Genomic DNA, 21318 nt, shown 5'->3' with positions numbered 1-21318 from the left:
TTTCATGGTCTACCACTTAATCACTGCTGGATGATATAAACTATCATAAGAGGTAATATACTGTCTCATTAGACCTCCCAATAGACCCAAAGTTAAACACAGGTTTCCTCAATCTCTTTAGCTATCTCCTACAGACAACATCTTGGATTGACATGTGCCCCCATTTTCTGAAGTTATTTTCCTCAATCTGTACCATATCAATACATTTGCAGTATAGTGAACTTGCAATGAATATAAACATAGTTAAGTGTTTAATCATTTATTAACTTTTTCCCATTGAATGGTACATTCTCTAAGATGACAAACAATTTCCTGGTAGTTTTATTTACAGTCTTCAGCGTGTTCTGTAAAATTCAGTAATGATTACAGACTAAAACGCACAACGTACATATTTTCAAACATTTAAATAGAAGCACATTTTATTCAAAAGTAATTCTACACACTGCTTTTCCCATAAAAATATAAAAAATAGTTTAATTACTATTTTTACCTAAACCAGGATACTTAAGAATTTTCTTTCACATATGATGCCCCCTCCCAAAAAAAGGGAACTCCATCAACAAGAAGTTGAAAAGGAAACTATATCACAAAATTAAATGACTAATGCTGTCTGCTTAAATTCACCACAACAGCAAATTAGTTCTATTTAACAACTTGCAAGAGAGGTCTTGCAATATGCAGGGGCTGTGATGTTTGCTTGCTGGGTTTTTTGGCTAATATGCCTCTTCTAGTTCTTTCACAAATGTGCACAAACTTATGTAAAAATAATGACCTAAGCCAAATAATCATTTTCTACTGTAGACTATAATGCCAGCTACCATGTGCCCAACAAACGTACATTGGCAATCTTACACTACACAATAGTTTTGCAAAAATAGCAAAAGGGAAATATCTTCCTTTTGAGAATTATATTTAAAGGTGACTCATTTTTTCTTACCAATCTTCCAACAAAAATAACTTTTTGCCCTTGCTTTGAAAATAATGCCTCAATTTTATTTATGTTACCACCATTTCTCCAAGTTTGACTCATTTTCTGTGTGGAAAGCTAAATGAGTTCTGGGGGGGGGAGGGAGGGCAGGAAGCCACTATGGCCCCATTCTTTTTAGGATGCATTTAATTTTATAAAAAAGGCACGAAGATGAAAACTCTTAAGCAGCACCTGTTATTGATCCATCCCCCGAGCCCCTACCCATAACCTCATTTTATTCCAATGCTGTTGTTGCAAGATACATTCTTTGTCTCAGATTGTTATGGTTCCATGAGCTCAGGAAACAGGCAAAGTTGAAAAGACTAGCTAAAGCCTTTGTACAGTACAAATAGCATATGGATCTTAACAAATTAGCACTAATAAGTTTTATGGTGCAATTAAATCTTTGACCTGGAAATCTCAGAAAAGCCATTTGAGAAAAGCTCAGCAGCAAAGTATAATATTGCTCCTCTGAGCAATATTGTGCATTCAGTTTAGCCAGATAATGCTAATGCTATTTACGTACTATGGAGCCAATGGTATTCCTCTTATTCCTCTTCCTCTCTAACTAGTTTACAGGATTTTCTAAAACATACATGAAGTTGCTGTGAACAGAGGGTCAGTATATGCTATATACAGCACAATCTCAAACAAGAAGGTTTTGCTCTCTGGCATGTAAACATTAGGGTTACTGAACTTTAGCTCATATAAACAAATCTGATGACAGATTTTTAAACGAAAAAGAAAAATTCCCATTAAAGGATTAACCACAAAAAAAATTTTCAATAAGTCTCACGTGCCATGTAATACCTTTTTATGTCTTATGAACAAATATGTAAAACATTTAGAAAGTTTTAAACTGTAGAAATGTTAACCAGTTAACTATTTGGCAATAATATATTCAAAACCTCCTTAGAGAATGACATTATCATTCATTAATATCAGTCCTACATTGTCACCAAAGATGGTAGCACACTATTTCTTCTTCCTTTTCTTCGGTGGCTCATCATCGGAGCTGCTGTCTGTGCTCGTGCTGCTGCTACTGGAGGAACTAGAATCTGACTCGAAGTCAGAGGAAGAAGAAGAACTATTTGAAGATAGGGAAGATGAGGAAGTGGAGGAGCTTTCATCACTGTCGCTATCAGAAGAAGAAGAGGAGGTAGAGGAATCTTCACTCTCAGATGAAGAATCACTAGCTGAACTGATGCTGCTATTGCTGCTGGAACTAGTCACGCTTTTAGACCTGCAAGAAATATGAAAAGGATAGATGAGAGATTCTCTTCCCAGTATTGTGGTGACTGAACGGACTTGCTGGAAGTATGGCTACAAAACAATGTTGATTATAATTTTGCTTTTACAGGCTCAAAACATTCTTCAATTGGGCTCAAACTTTCCAGTTGTGACTGTCTGGAGGTGGTATTTTCCCATTTTCTTGCTTCTATTTTGAACAGATATCCTTGGTGTGGACAAGGCTATGTAAGTGCCAAAATAGAAGACAGGTTTTCCAAATTACCTCCACCAAAAAAAAAAAAAAAAAAAAAAAAAAAAAAGGAAAGTTCTAGCTCACCAGGCTCCCATTCTATTCAATTAACTGAATGTCATTCCTAATTGGTGCCATGTAGCAGTATTAAACATAGGTTCAGCTTTTCTCCAGAACAAGGAAACTAAATGCTATAATAAGAGCAAGGATACTCAGCTAAAAATCACTAACACAGAAAATTCATAAGCTAAGGTTATAACAATTACATTAACTCTGCCTCATTGTGAGCCCACAGTGGTGGCAAACTGACATACGTGGATCAACCTGTTATAATGTTCTGAGCCATTAACTTCTTAATATAAATCGGTTATCTGTATTTTTCCCCAAAACATGCTTTTTTTCCCTATTGAGGGAAATTTATTTACAGCTGTTCAAAAAGGAATCTCCAGAAAATAAATTAATATCAGCCCCATCTTAAAGTGGTGTTTGGAATCGTGGTAACTGACCACTATACAGACAGTGGAGTGGGTACTTGAAGTAGGCATGTCAACGTGAAGTCGAGTACACGATTAACCAATAAGGCTAGGCTTCTCGGTTAATCTTATCTACAATACACATCCCTCCCTCCACTTGCTGCACAGAGGCAGCCTGGAGGGGGGAACAAGAGCCAGTGCGAGCCACCTGGCTCCCCTGCACTGCTGCCTCTGATAGAGAAGCAGCAGCAGCATGGACAGTAAGGGGGGCAGGTGGGAGCCAGTACATTCAGGAAGCCAACTTTCAAGCCAGTTCCCCGCACATATCAGCTCCCACAAGCTGCGTCCCCCCTCCTCACACCATCTTGCACTGGTGCCTCTCTTATCAGAGACAGCAGCGCTGGGGAGAGCTTTTAAGATGGCTCTCTTCACATGCCGGCTCCGTGGAGCTGTGTCCCCTCCCCCTGCGCTGCTGCCTCTCTAACAGAGGCAGCAGCAGTGTGTGGGCTGCTCCATGGGATGCCAGCAGTATTCCCTCAATGCTATGTGGCAGCACAGCTTCACAGGTGATTCATCAGCCCTGCCCAGTCAGTCAGCTAGCTACATGCATGGAGCCTCTGACTGGGCGGGACTGATTAATCATGTGTGAAGATGTGCTGCCGCACCACTTAGAGGGAATGCTGGATGCCAGTGTAGCTTCTGTCCACAGGGAGCTTGGACCCTCCCAAGGACAGAAGCCGCAGCAGAAGCATGGTGTGGCAGACGGGAGGTGGTCTGCGTGGGGAGCCGGTCTGTGTGGGGTTACGGGTCTCCTGAGGAGTGGGACTAAAGAGCTGTCCCACTGCCCTCAGGGACTATTCAAATAGTCATGTAACCAATAATATTTTGTGCAGTTATACAACTATTCAATTAATCACTATCTAACATCCCTAACTTAAGGATAATGCCTAATAGCTATTCTCTTCACTTGAAAGATTTTGGGGTAGAGGGTCAGGGATAGGAAGCAGAAAACCATCTACAGTAGAACCTCAGAGTTATGAACACCAGAGTTACAAACTGACCAGTCAACCACACACCTCAACTGGAATCAGAAGCATGTAATCAAACAGCAGCAGAGACAAAAACAAAAAACAACAAAAAAAGGAGCAAATACAGTACAGTACTATGTTAAATGTAAACTACTAAACAATAAAGGGAAAATTGCATATTTCTCCTGAATAGTAAAATTTCAAAGCTATATTAAGTCAATGTTCCGTTGCAAACTTTTGAAAGAACTATAACACTTTGTTCAGTTACAAACATTTCACAGTTATGTGCAATCACCATTACCCAGGTCTTCATAACTCTGAGCTTCTACTGTGATGGCTTTCATAAGATGACATAATATATCATCTTTTATATTGATGGGGAGAGGGGGATAGCTCAGTGGTTTGTGCATTGGCCTGCTAAACCCAGGGTTGTGAGTTCAATCCTTGTGGAGGCCATTTAGGGATTTGGGGCAAAAATTCATCAGGGGTGGTACTTGGTCCTGCTGTGTAGGCAGGGGACTGGACCCAACTCAATGACCTTTCAAGGACCAGGACAGTTCTAGGAGATAGGCAATCTCCATTAATATAAAACTTAAATTTATATAGTCTGTTGGTTTGGTTACACAACAGGGAGGTGAATTGTTGGAGCAAATAAAGACAGTTATTTCATTGGAACAGGAAGAGCTATACATGTGGTTTGGGTAATGTAAGAAAATTAGCTTTACATCATATTCTAAACTTTTTTCATATTTTGTAACACAAGCTTTCTCAATGCAGTGTGATGCTGACTGCCATGTTTGAATAGATGCATTGATTTTGAAATTCCTTTTCAATAATATATCAATTTAATGAGTTTTTATATAGGGCAATCCAAATCAGATCTCTGATGCTGCACATTAGATACAACTACAGATAAGTGTGTGAGAAAAAACAGTAGACTCATGGATCAGAGGAGGCAGAATAAGCCAGAGTACAAGATAAAGTGCCTTGGGGTTGGCAATCTACCTTCCAAAAGAGTGCCATGAGGAAGTAGTAAGGTCCAATGTGGGCAAGAGAAAGCCCAATTCAACTTGAAAGTTAGAGGGCACAGTTGCAGAACTTATGTCCTTTTGTATTTTTCTAGTTAAGCCTGTAGCAGTGCTGCTGGAACCTGAACATTTTCATCTCTTAACTTGAGGATTCAAAGTATACAACATGCTGTACAGAGTATTTTTGCATTTAATTCTTATGGATGCAAGGTAAGTATACCTTTATACAAATAAATGAATATTGTGATTTGATAGGTGGCTTATAGCACATAAGAAAACAATTCAACCCAAGAGTGCATATTGTTTTAAAGGTGATGGGCAAAATAAAAAATGGATTTGTCAATGTAAAAATAAAGTCTGAAAGATTTTTGCCAAAATAAAAGGTGTAGTTAATAAAAAACATTGCCTCCTGGACTCAGTTGAGAGCTCTCCAAGAAGTCCACCAATAAAGTCCTGACATTCTTGATATGCTATGGTTTAAAAAAAAAAAAAAGGTCTTTCTGGCCTCTATATATCAAAGATTAAATGAAAATGGCACCAGGCCAACATTTATAAGTCCTTTGCAGGTCTCTTTTAAAGGAGGGATTTTGAGATGGGGTGTTCTCTTAAGTGCAATATAGGTAGCTGTTCCAATCTGGAGAGCAGCAATAAAGGAGGCACTTTGTTAGAAGTGGGAGAAAACAGACCATATTTCCACTAGGGATCATCACACAAAAATGTTACTTGCAGATACTGAAACTGAGACAGCACCAAAGGCAGCCTTAACAAAATTCTATTAGCTTCTGGAGGTTTTTATACTAACATAATAACTAAGCTGGTCTAAGTGAGCTCCCCGCAGTGCTAACACTGCTTTTTAAGACCCAGTTTTAGTGTGGATGATAGTTTCGTTTGATTGAGTTTGGATTTGTTTTGTTTATAGTTGATAGAAAAACTTTTAGAGGGAGGTGGCAGTGTGGAATGGAAAAAAGAGAAGGATCAGTAAGATGGGGAGAAGGAACTATTAACTGGAAAACCATAGCCAGTTATTGCTGTTATTTGAAATACAATCATGCTCTTCTAGCCAAAGGAAAGAATATTTCTGCGTACTAAAGGAAAGAGTACGTAGAGAAGGGAAGATCAAAGATGAAAAAGCAAAGACAGAATTAGAAGGTGAAAGACTTGGAGAAACTTCAAATGCTCATATAGCATGACTACTTAAAGGAGGCCAAAGGCAACAAATGTGTCATTTGTAATTTCTACGTCCAATATCCCACACACCCTCTTCCAAATTTCCTTCTACCATAGTGAGTGCAACATCAAGTACTGGAATAGCTGTAATTTTAATCTTTTCCTACATACCTTTTTTTCTTGGTCTTCCTTTCTGCAGTACTTTCTCCAGTTCTAATTAAGGGGAGGAGAAAAACAATGCCTTTGATTAATTCAGTGGGAAAAATTAAGTGACAGGTGTACAGTGGAATTGATTTTTATAATAGATAATCATCATCCCACTGGCAGAAAAGTAAACAATGGGTTGTAATGACTAAAGTTAAATTAGCATTATTCATTTTCAGCCATTTTCAACCCAAGAGGAAAACGTTCCCTGTAACTTAAAAAAAGCTGTTGTATATTTACCTTTTTTTATTAATTATGCCATACTATCAATTACCTTCTATTAAAAGTTCTCTATTACATGAAAGTGACACTGTTTGTGTAAAAAGTTTACATTACTGAATATCTGAAATTATTAAAATTAAGTTTTCAAAATGTAATTCAGTTTTCCTCATTTGTGCTCTTTATGAATTTCTCTCCTGTACAACAACAAAAAATCTATTTTTATTAATAATATCTATTATTTCACTTTAAGGTTCTCATGCATTCACATGCTGATAGAAAATCTGGGTTGCAAATACTGTAGGAAAATGCTTGTTTAACAAAATATTAGACTTCAGAATTAAAAGAAATCTCATAGAGATTTTTGTTAGCCTTAATTTTGGTGAAAACATTTTTACAAAGCATCAGTGTTAGGTCAAATTTGCCATGATCATTCCTCTTTCAATTCATATGGTCAAAGCACCTCAGCCAACAACAGAAGTAAACCAAACTAGGTCTCTATTCTGCATAGCATTTAATTAATTAATTCCATCCCCATTTAGGGAGGTTCAGTATCTGAGTGGTTACAGTCCTCAACTACAGTCCTGAAGGTCCTGGCTTCGAGTCTGACTCAATTTCACACTGTAAGGTTACCTCAAGTCACCCAACTGGTGGAATGCTGGCCATATCACTCCCTTGTATACTGTTGGTGATTAAACTGATATGCCATAACCACAACAGCCCATTGAGCCATTGGCTCCAGAGACCTCTGACTTAACTCATCAGGAAAGCATTTAAGCAGATGTTTAACTTTAAGTTTGTATTTACATCCATTGGACTGAAGTTCTTTCCCAAAAAGCATTTTTTTCCCTTAATCAAGGCCTAATACTAGATAAACGCCCAACACTTAGATAAGTAGAAGCAAAACCAATTCCTGGTTTGTACAATTCAACTGCTCACATTTCATTTAAAGGTCAGCAGCAATGGATTTTAGAGAACTAATCTCATCCATAGAGATTAAAAAAAAAGAGGGGATGGGAATTAATGTAATATTTTAATGCAATTGTAGCAGGTAATATCAAGGAGAATGGAGATTTGCCTACAGTCATGTAGACCAGCAAAATGCACAAGTATATTTCAAGGCGTCAAACATTCCCACACAACTGATAAACCATGGATCTGTGTGTAAGAGGGATGCTTTCCTTACATAATCTCCAGTAGCCATATCGAGGGTTTACTAAATTACAAACCAAGAACTCACAAATTCTAACTCTCTCTTACTAATTGTCCTCCATATTTCTGTGCCTTCCTCCACCTTTATGAAACAGAGCCTTACGCTTCTTCCTTAGGGAAGGCACTTATAATTTGTCTATATTACAAAAAGCAAAACTGGGAATAGAATTCCTCTCTCTAATCTGCCAAACTACCTTTCAGAAGCAAAGGCCTATATTATGTGCTAGCCTAACCTATGATAACAGTGTGTGGATTCTTTATCCTGTGTTAGTGGCCAACCCAGACAGAAGTTTATGAGTCTGGTGCTGCATCCATCCTCAGGTGTATTGTGCTGGAGCTCAAAGTGGTAGAAGTTCATAATTTTAAATCTAGAACTCCCAGGTTCAAACTCTGCACATAATCAAATAGAAATGTTATTATACCAGGCTATACAATCTCTGCCATACTTGGCTCCCAGAGAAGACAATACGAATCAAGAATCCTCATACATTAGATTCACAAACAGTTGTCTAACTCAGTAATAAAGTGTGCTGTCTCCCCCTCTATAATCTGCTTGAAAATGGGAATAACTGTAAGCTTTTTCTTATCAGTTATTCCTGTAGTTGACATGGTAGGAGGCTATGGCATAAATCTGAAGATTAAGGGTTCAAACCTGTGTTGGTCTATTATTGCCTTAGACAACCTGACTTGTTTGTTAGTTCAAGGCTATGTTAGATATGCAGTTATGCCATTTGAAAAACTACATCTATCAGAAAATGAAGACATTAAGACTGAAAGAGTGGCTTTAAATCAGGCCCTTGAAAAAGAGTATTGCTTTTACAACCATATGTATGGAATATCCTAGGTTTTAGTTTTCGTTTGTTTGTTTTTTAAGATAGTGATTATTTTGGAAGTCTGTGCGCATAGATCATAACATGAGTAAAACAGATTTTTTATCTCATTATCACTGAAGTTATACATACTGATCATATTATTTAAAAAAAAAAGAAAAACTTCACATGCATCACATCTCCCTTTTATTCTAGAAAATTGAGATAATTTTAAAAGTGCTTGTGCTAAAGAGAAAAAATGTGAATGCACACCTATGATTTTTAAAGACTCATACCTGCCAAATCAAACCCAGTTTACTGCATCCCCACTGAAAGGTCCGTCTGATCAAGGATTAGTCTCATACCAAATTTCACTTAACACCACACTATTTCCCCATTAAACCTTTTAAAAAGAAATATTATAAAAATGTTTTTAACTAAGAAATATTTTCTTCCACTCTGCCCATGATTTAAAAAATGGCTGAACCATTTTTTGCTCCCACTTTAAAAGAAAATTAACCCTTAGTTGGAGACCTTGCATAGAAAATTGTAGCCACAAAGGATAAAGATTCAGAAAGTCATAACCAACTGACAAAGGGAAAGACAGGATTACAATGAAAATACTAAAGACACCTTAAAACTGTCAGCTTCACTTGCTCAGTTGCAGTTGTCTAACCCTGCCCGAAACAAGTCTACACAATTCAAGGTTCAACTCAGCAACAGCCATTAGATCTTGCTTCCTACCATTGATACTCAGTGTATAAGAACAGCTAGGCAGATGGTTGATAGAAAAATTGTATGACATATCCTTTTATGTTCAACACTTTAGAAAATGTCTCAGTTCACTCAGCTTTATTTTCAATATGAAGGCATTTTTAATTAAAAGGGAGAAATGTTTGAGTGCTGAATTCTTCTTCACGGGGGGAAACAACAAAATTCTACCTACAGGGCCACCAGAATTAAGTGAAGTCACACTTCAGTTTAAGGCAAAGTCCAATTTGGATATTTCTTCTTGGCTGCAGGTATCACCTTCCCAGGTGTCTCAAATACCAAAACTGCAAAGCATGTACAGTAAAACTCCATTAGTCCGGCATCCAATGCTCCGGTACTCCTCATGGTCCAGCACCATCAGGAACCCAGAAGTGCTTGGGGCAGCCGGACAATTGGAGCTGCTCTGTGCCCGGCTTCCCCGATTCAGCCGCTGCTGAAACTGACCAGCAGCTGAATCGGGGAAACAGGGGGCAGAGCAGCTTGGGTGCTGCCAGGTTGGTCCCGCAGCGCCGCCCCTCGGGGCTGAGGGACCAACCCAGCAGCACCCAAGCTGCTCTTGGGGACGCCTGGACCAGAGCAGCCGTAGTGCTGCCGGGTTGGTCCCGCAGTGCCGAGGGGCGGCACTACGGGACCAACCCAACAACACCCCAGCTGCTCTGCCCCAGGCGCACCTATTCAGCCACTGCTGAAACTGACCAGCGGCTGATTCCGGGAAGCCCGGGGCAGAGCAGCTGGGGTGCTGCCGGGTTGGTCCCGCAGCACCAAGGGGCGGTGCTACCGGACCAACCCGGCAGCACCCCAGCTGCTCTGCCGCAGGCGTCTCTGATTCAGCCGCTGCTGAAACTGAGCAGCAGCGGCTGAATCCGGGACGCCTGGGGCAGAGCCAGACTATCGGAAGGGGGGGCTATGAGGGGTCTGGAGTGGCATCCTCCCCACTCCACCCCAGACCCTTCGTAGCCCCCCCTTCTGATAGTCCGGCCTATCTGATAATCCGGCACCCCCTGGGTCCCAAAGGTGCCGGATTATCGGAAGTTTACTGTTGATCTTTTAATCCAATGAGATGTACACCCAATATTTTTAGGAATAAAGAATTGGCAATACATATGAATCTATGCTTTGCTCCCCTATTTGTTTTTTATTCTTCAAAACTAAATACAAGGGGAAAACTATGCTCCTGATAGATTGTTAATATAGCAATTTTGTTTTTGTTTGTGGATACATTTATGGTTAGACTATAAAAATGGACACATCTGATACTTTTCTAGTTATGCTTATTGTGCCTACACTGGGAAAGTTGTACACAAATTGTTTTCTAATTCCCGTGTAAACACAGAATAAGGTATATGGTCAAGATACCCAGAAAGCAATGTATCATTACACAAAAGACCCCATTATCTATTTTGACTTTATTCCAGTGATCCATTTTTGTTTAAAAAAACCTGTTTGATCTAAATTATGTGAAGAGGCTGAACAAGTAATCTGTGGATACTGTGGGATACAAATACATGTATATTTCCTATGATGCACATATAATAACTATTAATGGGAATTACACATTCAGGTGGAAGAGAATGAACACCAAAACCACACAAAGAAAACTGACCAGCCTCCTACAATCTCCCATACACAGTTTATACATACTTCTGATAATGTCTTTAAAGCTTTAGCCCAGCTGATCTTACCTTTGTTGCAATAACAGTCTGTTTTCTCTTTCTTTCAGAGCTTTTGCTAATTCCACTGTCCTGGATGGTCTGTGCAGATATTTTCTTTTTCCTGTACATTCATAGGTCCAATGTCCAAACTCTAAACACTTCTGACATCGCACATGCTGCTTGTTTGCCTCCCTATAAAAATACAGAATTTGCTTAAAAGAGATCTGGATTTAAAATTGGGATATTTAAGCACAAACAGCACTGTCTATTGAAAATTATATGATGTATTTTAGCATACCAGTCCTAAGACAAAGGACTTGTTTAATTTGAGGTTGTATCTATATTTATTAAAGCTTTAGCTTTGTCTCAAGTCAGAATAATCCTGCATTTCATTTGGGGCTCCAGATAAACTCATATACTTGCATACAGTCAAGTCCTCTGTGATTACTGGAATGTTTCTGTATCAGTTATTTATCAGAGTGAATACAAATACATTTTTATATTACAGAATTGGAGCTCTCAAGTTTCCCTTTCTGCTGAAGTGGTACAGACTAAACTATAACACAACAAATAGTCTGGTAGCACTTTAAATACTAATAAAATTTATAGATGGTATCATGAGCTTTCATGGCACCGCCCACTTCTTCAGATGACTGAAGTGTTGGAAGTCCAGAACCAAGAATAAATAAGGGAAGGAGCGAGGGGTGAGGAAAGAAAAAAATTGGGGAGGGGAGGAGAAAGGACATTATCTACCCCATGTCCTTTCCCTCTTCTACCCCCCGGCCATCCCTCCTTCCCTTACTTATTCTTGGTTCTGGACTTCCAACACTTCAGTCATCTGAAGAAGTGGGCTGTGCCTACAAAAGCTCATGATACCATCTCATTTTTTGTTAGTCTTTAAAGTGGTACCAGACTATTTGTTGTTTAAGTTTTTCCTGTTACAGACTCACTAGCCTACCCCTCTAAAATTACTATGTTTGGCATGTGGTTTGCACATTGGCAAGCGGTTTGTGGACAAGGGATGTTAAATTTTGATTAATCAGCTAATTGAATAGTCAATGGAATTTCCATCAACTACCCGATTAATCGATAAGGGGGGGCATCTGGGAAAGCAAGCGTGAGTAGTCTATGCTTATCAGGTAGTCGACTAGTCGCTTACACCCCTAGTATGGACAGCATTTTGGTTTAAAAATTCCTACTGGTTTGTCCCTCTTTAATCTTTCCTCACTCTGCTGGAGTTCATAATTACCCATTCCCTTCAGAACTTAAAATTCATAAGCAACTACTAGGGGCCTGTGCCCTCTGCTCGCTATGCTCGCCTACCCCCCTCTCTCTGGTTGCTTTCTCTTTGCTGAAAGAGCCTATTGATGCTGACGACGTCATTCCGTCACCAGGCAGGAATATTCTGTCACCTGTCAGGAAAAACTTTTTTATATAGAGAGATTAAAGAGTATGAAGAAGAATCGAAGTGAAGCAATAATTATGTTTCAACCAGCGAACAAATGTAACTCGATTATTTGCAATTTTTGTCCCAACCTAACTGGCAAATATTTTGGCAGCATAGTTTACATTTCTGCACCAACTGCTGGTAATATGGTTACATACATGTAATGTTAGTAAATTTTACCCCATGTTACAATCTCCAGAGAATTTGCACCTGCCTCTCACAGATTTTTCAAACAAGCACTTAAAATCTGTTCCAATCCTTAGAGGCAATTTGTTCCAATATTTTGGACAGCCTAATTTTCAAATCATGGGAATCTAGTGATTAGAAGCAGAACAGACTAAATAGGATACTGTGTTCCTTGTGAGAAACTCAAGAGCAATCCTACAATTTCAGCAGCCAATTAATAACTGCTATCATAAAAGGTGCAATTGAGGCATGCCACGTTCAAAAGTAACATTTTACTTTGCCAATCCCAAGTATAACCTGATTTTGGCTGTCTTGTGTGCACAATTCACTAGAGTGAGCCATACAGAATTTTACTCTACTACTCTTCAGGAAGTAGTTAACTATTAATTTTTCATCATCATCACAGTAAATATGGGTCAATTTTGAGCCCTCAGATTAATATTCACACAGTTCTGCAACACTTTGCTAAAATTCACAAAAGAATGAAATCTTCCTTTTAGTCAGATATGGATTAAAAGAGTCTCTGATGATATAATAACCCTGAAGAAGGGAGTTCCCACTAACAATTTTTCTCTGACATGGGAAGGAAGGTGAAGTTCTTTGCTCTGTTTTATTTTCCCTCCTATGCCTCATTAATTTTGTGAATACATTGTTTAGCACTTCTACTGTGATTCACATTTACACTCTTGTGAAGTAGGTATTGGCCTCATTCTACAAATGAGGAAATAAAAGCAGAAAGATTAAGAGGTTCATAGAATCATAGGACTGGAAGGGACCTCGAAAGGTCATCGAGTCCAGCCCCTCGCTCTCAAGGCAGGACCAAGCTCTATCTACACCATCCCTGACAGATGTCTATCTAACCTGTTCTTAAATATCTCCAGAGAGAGAGAGAGATTCCACCACCTCCCTTGGCAATTTATTCCAATATTTGACCACCCTGACAGTTAGGAATTTTTTCCTAATGTCCAATCTAAACCTCCCCTGCTGCACTTTAAGCCCATTACTCCTTGTCCTGTCCTCAGAAACCAAGAGGAACAAATTTTCTCCTTCCTCCTTGTGACACCCTTTAAGATATTTGAAAACCGCTATCATGTCCCCCCTTAATCTTCTTTTTTCCAAACTAAACAAGCCCAGTTCATGAAGCCTGGCTTCATAGGTCATGTTCTCTAAACCTTTAATCATTCTTGTCGTTCTTCTCTGTACCCTTTCCAATTTCTCCATATCTTTCTTGAAACGTGGCGCCCAGAACTGGACACAGTACTCCAGCTGAGGCCTAACTAGTGCAGAGTAGAGCGGCATCACAAGAGCACATCACAAATCAGTGTCAGACACAAGATTAAAGATAAGATTTCCTGACTCCAGTGTTCTGCTGTTTTTATTGGGCCAAGCTGTCTTTCCTGCCCTTTGGAAAGTTCAATACATTCACAGCCACTCTATAGCCATGTACTAGTAGAAATAGGAAATTTCCTAAATATATATTTAGCATTTAGGCAGTAAAAAGAGGAAAGTAAGGCTATTAGCAATGATGGATGTTTCAGTGGCAAGGAATTAAGGCCAAGTCTAGACTGCAGAAAAGACTGACACTGTGGCACTCAATTTTCTGGAATTCGATTTAGCAAGTCTAGTAAAGACCAGCTAAATCGAACTCTGAGGGCGCCCCTGTCGACAGTGGGACTTCTAATCCTCAGGAGGAGTAAGGAAAGTCAACGATTTCTGCTGTCAGCCTCCCGCAGAAAGGATGGTCTCGAAGCTCAGCTTAAGGTATGTTGATTCCAGCTACACTTTTCACATAGCTGGAATTGCATACGTTAAGCCGACTTTTGGTGGCAATGTAGACCTGGCTTAAGAGTCCCCTCCTGAGGTACAGAAGAATGGTATTGTTCACGGGCCTCTCATCACTTACTTAGGCTCCTAGTTCTAATAGTCATCTTTTCTATAACATCCAACACTTTTTCAAGGCTAAACTTCTCTGGCTTCTTGTTTTAGCCCTAAGGAGAAATGGTGCTAATTTAGATTCAATGGGGAACTAATAAGACTAACAATTAATTGCACACAATTAACTTTGAGAATTTAATTTCAGCAGGGAACAGTACTTTTAGTAAGTAGGCTGAACAAGATTCTAGGGCTACTGAAAGGTTTTTAAAAGGTTTTATTTTCTCAAGATCCATTTCTAAACTCCATCAAGAGAATGTCTGTAAATACTAAACTGCTTTGAGAAACATGTTCTCAATGGTCAGCCCCCTATTAGCCTACTAGTTTACTTCCTCTTCAACTTTTACAAAGGATAACAAAAAATAACTAAAGACTACCTAGGTGTCTCTTGACTACTGAATACTGGAGCCGTAAACAAAGGCCCCAAATAGCCAATAAAAAGTCAATGATATACTGTATTTTACATAGTGGATGGCACTTAAGAGATAAATATAAAAAAAAAGATCCTTGCTCCTAAAATGTTACTGTATAGGTTTGAACACAATAAATAGCCTTCGATGTGTCGAAGGAATATCCAAACTAATGAAAAGATCTGCTTCCAGCCCCCACAAAGAAGAGGTGCTGAGACTAGGAATATAAAGGGTTAACCTGTTACCCAGTAAGCATTTGCCTTACCAGCATGCCTGGCCCAATCAATGCCTGGCCCAGCCAGAGCAGCCCCCCCACCTCAGACTGTAGTGTCATGGCGCACCACAATGGGTCCAGCCAGGCTGAAGCAGCACCCTTCTCCCCCAACTTGTTGCACAGAGTGGTGAGACATGCCTAGCCCAGCCCGAGCAGCCCCTTGCCTGCAGTGTGGCAGGTTTACCTTGGCCCAGCCAGAGCAGCCCCCCTGCCCATACTGCAGCCCAGCTAGAGCAGCTCCCCACCAATGGGGCCAAGACCCACAGTTAACCATGTAACCAAAAGAATTTTGATTGATTACAGAGTTAATATTTTTATACATTTTACATCCTTCATAGCAACTGGTGTTTTAGACTTGCTTACAGTTAGATGAAGATTCTGATATGGCTATGGAAATTAGTAAAGAGAAAGATTATTCTACTACATCAACTCCCTGCCAGCTCCTGAAGAAATCAGCCTTATCTCAACTAGGGATGTAAAGCAATAAGTTGAGTAGTTGACTACTCTATGAGCATATGCTTATTGGGAAATCAAGTCACTACTCAACTAGTCGCTCCTCCCCCACCTTGCTGCCTCTATCAGAGGCAGCAAGGAGGGGAGCAGGAGCCGGTTCCCCCCAGCACCATCTCTGCAGAGAGGCAGGGGAGGATGAGGCATAGCGGGGGACCAAGCGCAAGCCGGGAATCAACTGATTCCTGGCTCGCGCCAGGTCCCAGATGCTGCACCTCTCTTTTTTAAATGGAATAAGAGCCAGGTGGGCTCTTACTCCATTTAAAAGGCAGAGCCACAATGGGGTTAGCTCCTGGGGTGGGGAGCTAACCCCACTGTGGCTCTGCAGTTTTCTCCCTTATCGACTAGTCAATGGAAATTCCATTGACTACTCAATTAGCTGATTAAACACAATTTAACATCCCTAATCTCAACTGAAGCTCAGAGAAGAAGGAAGTTTGGTATTCTGAATCCAGGTTTTTCCTCTGTCAATGTAGTTAATCTCCAAGAGACAATAACAAGGTCAATGGAGGAATTCTTTTGTTGATCTAGTCACATCTACACCAGAGTTTAGGCTGACCTAACTAAGGCACTCAGGATGCAAAATTTGTACAGTCCTGAGCAACATAGCTAGATGGATCTAATTTTTAAGCATTAACCAGGCCTTAGACTTCTGGCTCTGCTACAAATGCCATATGTGAACAGAACTAACAATACCTCCACTTAATGAACACTCATACATTCAGCCTTGGTGCCAAAACAATCAAACCACCACATATCTTCTCTAGTAGAAAATACTATAGAACTACATAGTGCAACCAAACAAAATAAAACAAAACAAAACACAAAAAACTTCCTGGTCCCAATGCCACTCATTTCCTGACTAAGAAATGCATCCAAACCAAAATCTAAATCTAAAAGCAATCTCATCTTCAGTAAAAAGCATATCAAACAGACTAGTCTGCTCCAGATTTCTAAGCACAACCCTAACAGCAATTCTCATACAGGTGAAATGGACAAGATTAAGGCAAGGTCATACTGAATGTGGGATCAGTGACAACAAACTATAAATGGAAGCTTGGAGATGTATAGCACAACACAAAATGCATTCAACCAACATGTGAAAAGATACAATTAAATGGAGACTGTTCCAAAATAAAAGGTTAATAATTATTCCACAAATCAATAGAAATTGTGAAACTTTCCAATGAAAAGCAAGGAAAACTACGTAATCTATGAAAAAAGGAAGAAATTCAAGGTTAATAGCCCCTATTCACCATATTTGAAACGGCAAATATGACAAACTGATACAGGGATAGAAATGTAGCCATATTAGTCCTGTTTTTTGTTTCAGCTACACCAAACTATGTAGCACTTTAAAGACTAACAAGATGGTTTAGTCAAATGAATACATATGAAAAGGACAAATCAAATTTCAGTATAGAAGGGGAATGGGGGGGGGAAGGTAAATGTGAGTTAATGATATTAGAGGTGATAACTGGGGAAGCTATCTTTGTAATGGGTAAGATAATTAATGTTTTGTTCTGAAATTTGATTTGTCCTTTTCATATGTGTTCATTTTTTTAAATTGTATCCTTTGGTATATATGGTTGTGACAATTTTCTTCCACTGTTTGATCTGAGGAAGTGGGTCTGGCCCACGAAAGCTCATCACCTAATAAACCATCTTGTTAGTCTTTAAAGTGCTACATAGTCCTGTTTTTTGTTTCTGATACAGGGAATAAACTCTCAAATATTACAATGATCCCCTAAACAGATGTCTGATGTACTCTGGTACCTCAAAAGATTGTGTTTTGTTTACTTGGGTGCTTTATAGCCTTTCAAGCCCACAACAAAAAAATTCTGTTTGAATTTACTTTGGTCTAGGGTTGTAATATATTCAATTAACTGATCAGCAAAAGCTTATTAATGCTATAGACTACACACACCCTATCCCCTGCCAGTAAATTTTTTAGCAGGCTGGCCAGCAGCCTGGCTTGTGCTGGATCTGGGACCTACCTCCGCTGCGGCTCTACATTTAAAGTGTATTAGGAGCCAGGCGGGCAGGCAGCCCGGCTCAGTTCCGGCTTGTGCTGGGTTCAGGAGCTCAGACCCCTTAGACAGGGGCTGCTGGAACCCCATGCTGCTGCCTCTGTATCATAGGCAACAGTGTGGGCCAACAGGCAACCAGTCCATGAGGGGAGCTGGTTTTTAAACTGGTTCCCCTCATGGACCAACTCTCACCTGGTACTCTATGCTGATACAGAGGCAGCAGAGCAGAGTGGCAAGGGACTCCCTGGGAACGAGGCCAGAGCACACACTGCCAGCCCCACCTTGCGGACTACAGAATAGTCGAGTAACCAGTAAGAATTCATGAGGTTAATTGACTATTCATTTATGTTATTTAACATCCCTACTTTGGTCAAGTTACTTTAAGATGACCTGAACAATTTAAAAAGAAAAATGTAGGCTTGTCCTTTTTTTGTGAGCACTACTATAGATGTGTGAGTAAAAGAGACCTGAAATGATTTTTTCTGCCCTTCCTGTTTTTAAACTTTAGAACGTTCTGTGTTTTTCCTACTTGGGGACCTCATGAGTCTCTCAGGATACATCTACACTACAAAGTTTTATCACTAAAAATTGCCTTTTAGAGAGACAACAGCGAGAACATTCACACAACTTTTACTGGGGAAAAATACCTAGTTTCAGCATCAAAAAACTTTCACTCAATGAGAGACCTTTTTCTTTTTTCCTGGTACAAAGAAATACTAAGAGGCAACATAGATTCTACTGTGTGTTTTGTCCAGGATAGAACTGGCTCCCGCCAATATCCCACAATGCCTCCCCTGATGGCTCTGTTCAGTGTTTTGTTCTCTGCTGTCTTGTAGGCATGCACGCCTCCCCTTTGAAAGCTCTGGGAAGTATCTGACAGCTCAGTGAGCTATTCAGTTTGGGGAACAAAGAATAAATCATTGGAATGCTCCTGTTCTGCCCTGCAATAGGAAGACAGCATCAGGCAGACTGCTGCTGCATGGGGAAAGAGGCAGCATTCCTCAGCATGGAGAGTAATCAATCAATAAGGTAGGAAGCCTGAGGAAACCAAGGGCTCCTGGCAGGGCTGGGATCCAAGGCAGTGCTAAGCAGGGCAGGGATAGGAGGAATTCTGACACACGAGGCTGGTTGGACTGAAGGCAGCAGTTGCCCTGGAGACTAATGCTCAGATCAAACTCAGCGGTGCTGCCCACTGCAAAAGTGGGAGGAGAGGGCCACACCTATCTGCCCTTCCACTCTCACCACTGAAACAGAGCTACTCGTGATGATGCCCCATCAGCTGAGGATGCTGAGAGAACTAAAAGAATCACAAGGTGTGCAGGGTTCAGCTCTGCCTTCCCACAACACTGCACTGTGGGATACATACCCACAGCGCATTGCTCACAGTGTCGATGATGGTGTCCCCAATGTGGACTTGATCTGTCAAAACAGGGAGCAACTGTGAACAATTTTTGTTTTGTCTACTTTTAGGTGTAGACATTCCCTCAGATAGGTGTATTGTGACATCTTACACCTTCACTGACGGGTTTGGGTGTAGAACCATTAACAATTTGTGAAAAGAATGCATGACTGATTAGACATTAATGTTAATTATTCAAAATTGGAGTTTTAAACAATCAGAGTTTGTCTTCACTTTAACTGTTTTAACACAGTGCAGTCACAGCAAAAGTGCTAGGAGAACACTTGTTCAGCACTTTAAGTAAACTACCTCAAAGAAGGGAGACGCTAATAGTGCTGAAAGCAGGGCAGCACTATCCACACTGGTACTTTACAGCACTGTAACTTGGTGCGTGTGGTGGGGGGAGGGCGGAGTTCACATCCCTAAGCAGAAAATTACATTGCAGTAACTTGCCACTGTAGGCAAGCCTTGACTAAGACATCCTTCCCCTCTCATTCAGCTTTCATTCTTGATTATTACAAATACCATCCATTTGCTACTTCTTCCATCACCCTAGTCTGGACACTCAAGACCTCAAATTCTGGTGTAAAAAAAAAAAAAAAAAATATCCTCAACTTCTGAAGAGGGACAAAAACCCAATGCCATGCAACCTCTTTGTTTATCAAGTTTCTGATATATAAACTAATGGTACTTAGCTATCTCACGCCGATATGTAAAAAATTTCTATTATTCCTGCAATGGCCTGTTGCAGAAGCTCCGTACCATGCTCAACTTAATCTTCCATACTGCAATACAGAATCTGTTTTCAGAAACCAGCGAGCAGCAGGCCTGCCCCAGTTCGCGGTGAGCGCAGGGTGACTAGAGTTTGCGTTGGGCTAGACAGGGAAGAGCTTCCTCCCAGACAGATGCATCGCTTCGCTTTCAAACAAGAACCATCTGCTCGCACGCTACAGCCCTTTAACCGTGGGGCTGCGCGTCAGAGGCTGCGGAGACGAGGGGTCCTGTACACACGCCGCGCATCATTTACTGCCCTTCGCCGCCTGTACCAGCGCTCCTCTGGCAAACGCCGCGAGCCCGGCCAGCCGCCGCTACCTGCCCCCCGCAGGGCTGGCTCCACACCCAACCCGCACGCTCTCCGGGACGGGTGAAGGCAGCGAGACCTCCCCATACACGGGCCGCAGCGACCCCCGCGGCTCCCCTCCCAGGAGAGCCCACGTCCCTGCGGCTTCCCCGCCAAGACAGCCCCCCTCTCCCGTGCCCGCTGGACGCCGCTTCTCCCGGGCTGCCCCTCGGGGAGCCGCTGTCTCCGGGGACGCTCCCTTAGCCCGGCGCACTCACGCCTGCCGCCGAGCGATGAGTCGGTGCATGGGAGTCGCCATCTTAGCCCCTGGCCGGGAAGTGAGGCGAGCAGAGAAGGGCCCGCCGCGCTGCATGCCGGGCAATTCCGCCCTTCTCCGCCTTCCCCATTGCGGGAGAAGCCGGCCGCTGTCTACCATAAAGAGCCAGGCTTCGGGCGGCTAGAGAAGACGCGCTTTGGGGCCCGTCCTCCACTTCGTCTCTACTTCTCCGGGCGGGGCAGCTTCCTGCGAAGCGGAAGCTCCGGTGGCTGGCTCTTTGCTGGTCCTCCAGCGCGCTCTCCTGCTTCCCAGGCTTCTGCCCCTTCCCTGGGCCACGTGAAACTCTCTCCCGTGCCCTTCCCCACTGACCTGGGGAGATGCGTAGGCACCAGCTGCTACCTTGTTTTGTATACAGATGCGTAGGCACCAGCTGCTACCTTGTTTTGGACTTGTGCTGGTCTATTCATGCTTCTCAGCCTCACACTGATGGATTTGACTTGTTTCTCTGTCCTGCATAAAGTGACTTTTGTGTTCTCACTGGCCGCAGATACTGGGCTGGATGGACCTTTGGTTTGACCCAGTATGGTCATTCTTATGTTCTTTCTCCTTCTTATGGGCTGTAGGACTATTATAATCACAAATGAAGGCGCTTTCCTGGCCCTCTACATTAAATATTAGTTGAAGACAAACAATTATCCCAACACGCTTGATGTTGAAAAAAGTATAATGCATTGTTTACCTGTCCAATGTTTACCTTGAGCAATGTTAAGCCTGTAATTTTAT

At 41.2% G+C, this 21318-nt stretch overlaps 1 protein-coding gene across 2 annotated transcripts; it reads right to left on the bottom strand.

The window, feature by feature from the left end:
- Positions 1 to 243: 243 nt before the first annotated feature.
- ZCCHC10 (zinc finger CCHC-type containing 10) lies at positions 244 to 20804 on the bottom strand. Of its 2 annotated transcripts, none has more exons than XM_075900329.1 (4): positions 20537 to 20804; positions 11041 to 11202; positions 6315 to 6356; positions 244 to 2210 (listed from the first exon to the last, which is right to left on the bottom strand). In XM_075900329.1, exons 1-4 carry the CDS (start codon positions 20692 to 20694, stop codon positions 1943 to 1945), a joined length of 630 nt encoding a protein of 209 aa, XP_075756444.1. In that variant the 5' UTR covers positions 20695 to 20804; the 3' UTR covers positions 244 to 1942. The 2 variants fall into 2 exon arrangements, with proteins under 2 accessions (XP_075756444.1, XP_006128592.1); XM_006128530.4 differs by lacking the exon at positions 20537 to 20804 and adding an exon at positions 19166 to 19920.
- Between the last annotated feature and the right edge of the window lie 514 nt (positions 20805 to 21318).

This window comes from Pelodiscus sinensis, chromosome 17, assembly GCF_049634645.1.
Source record: "Pelodiscus sinensis isolate JC-2024 chromosome 17, ASM4963464v1, whole genome shotgun sequence".
NCBI lineage: Eukaryota > Metazoa > Chordata > Testudines > Trionychidae > Pelodiscus > Pelodiscus sinensis.
Note: the sequence above shows the minus strand (reverse complement) of the source record. Positions and strands in the feature narration are given on the sequence as shown.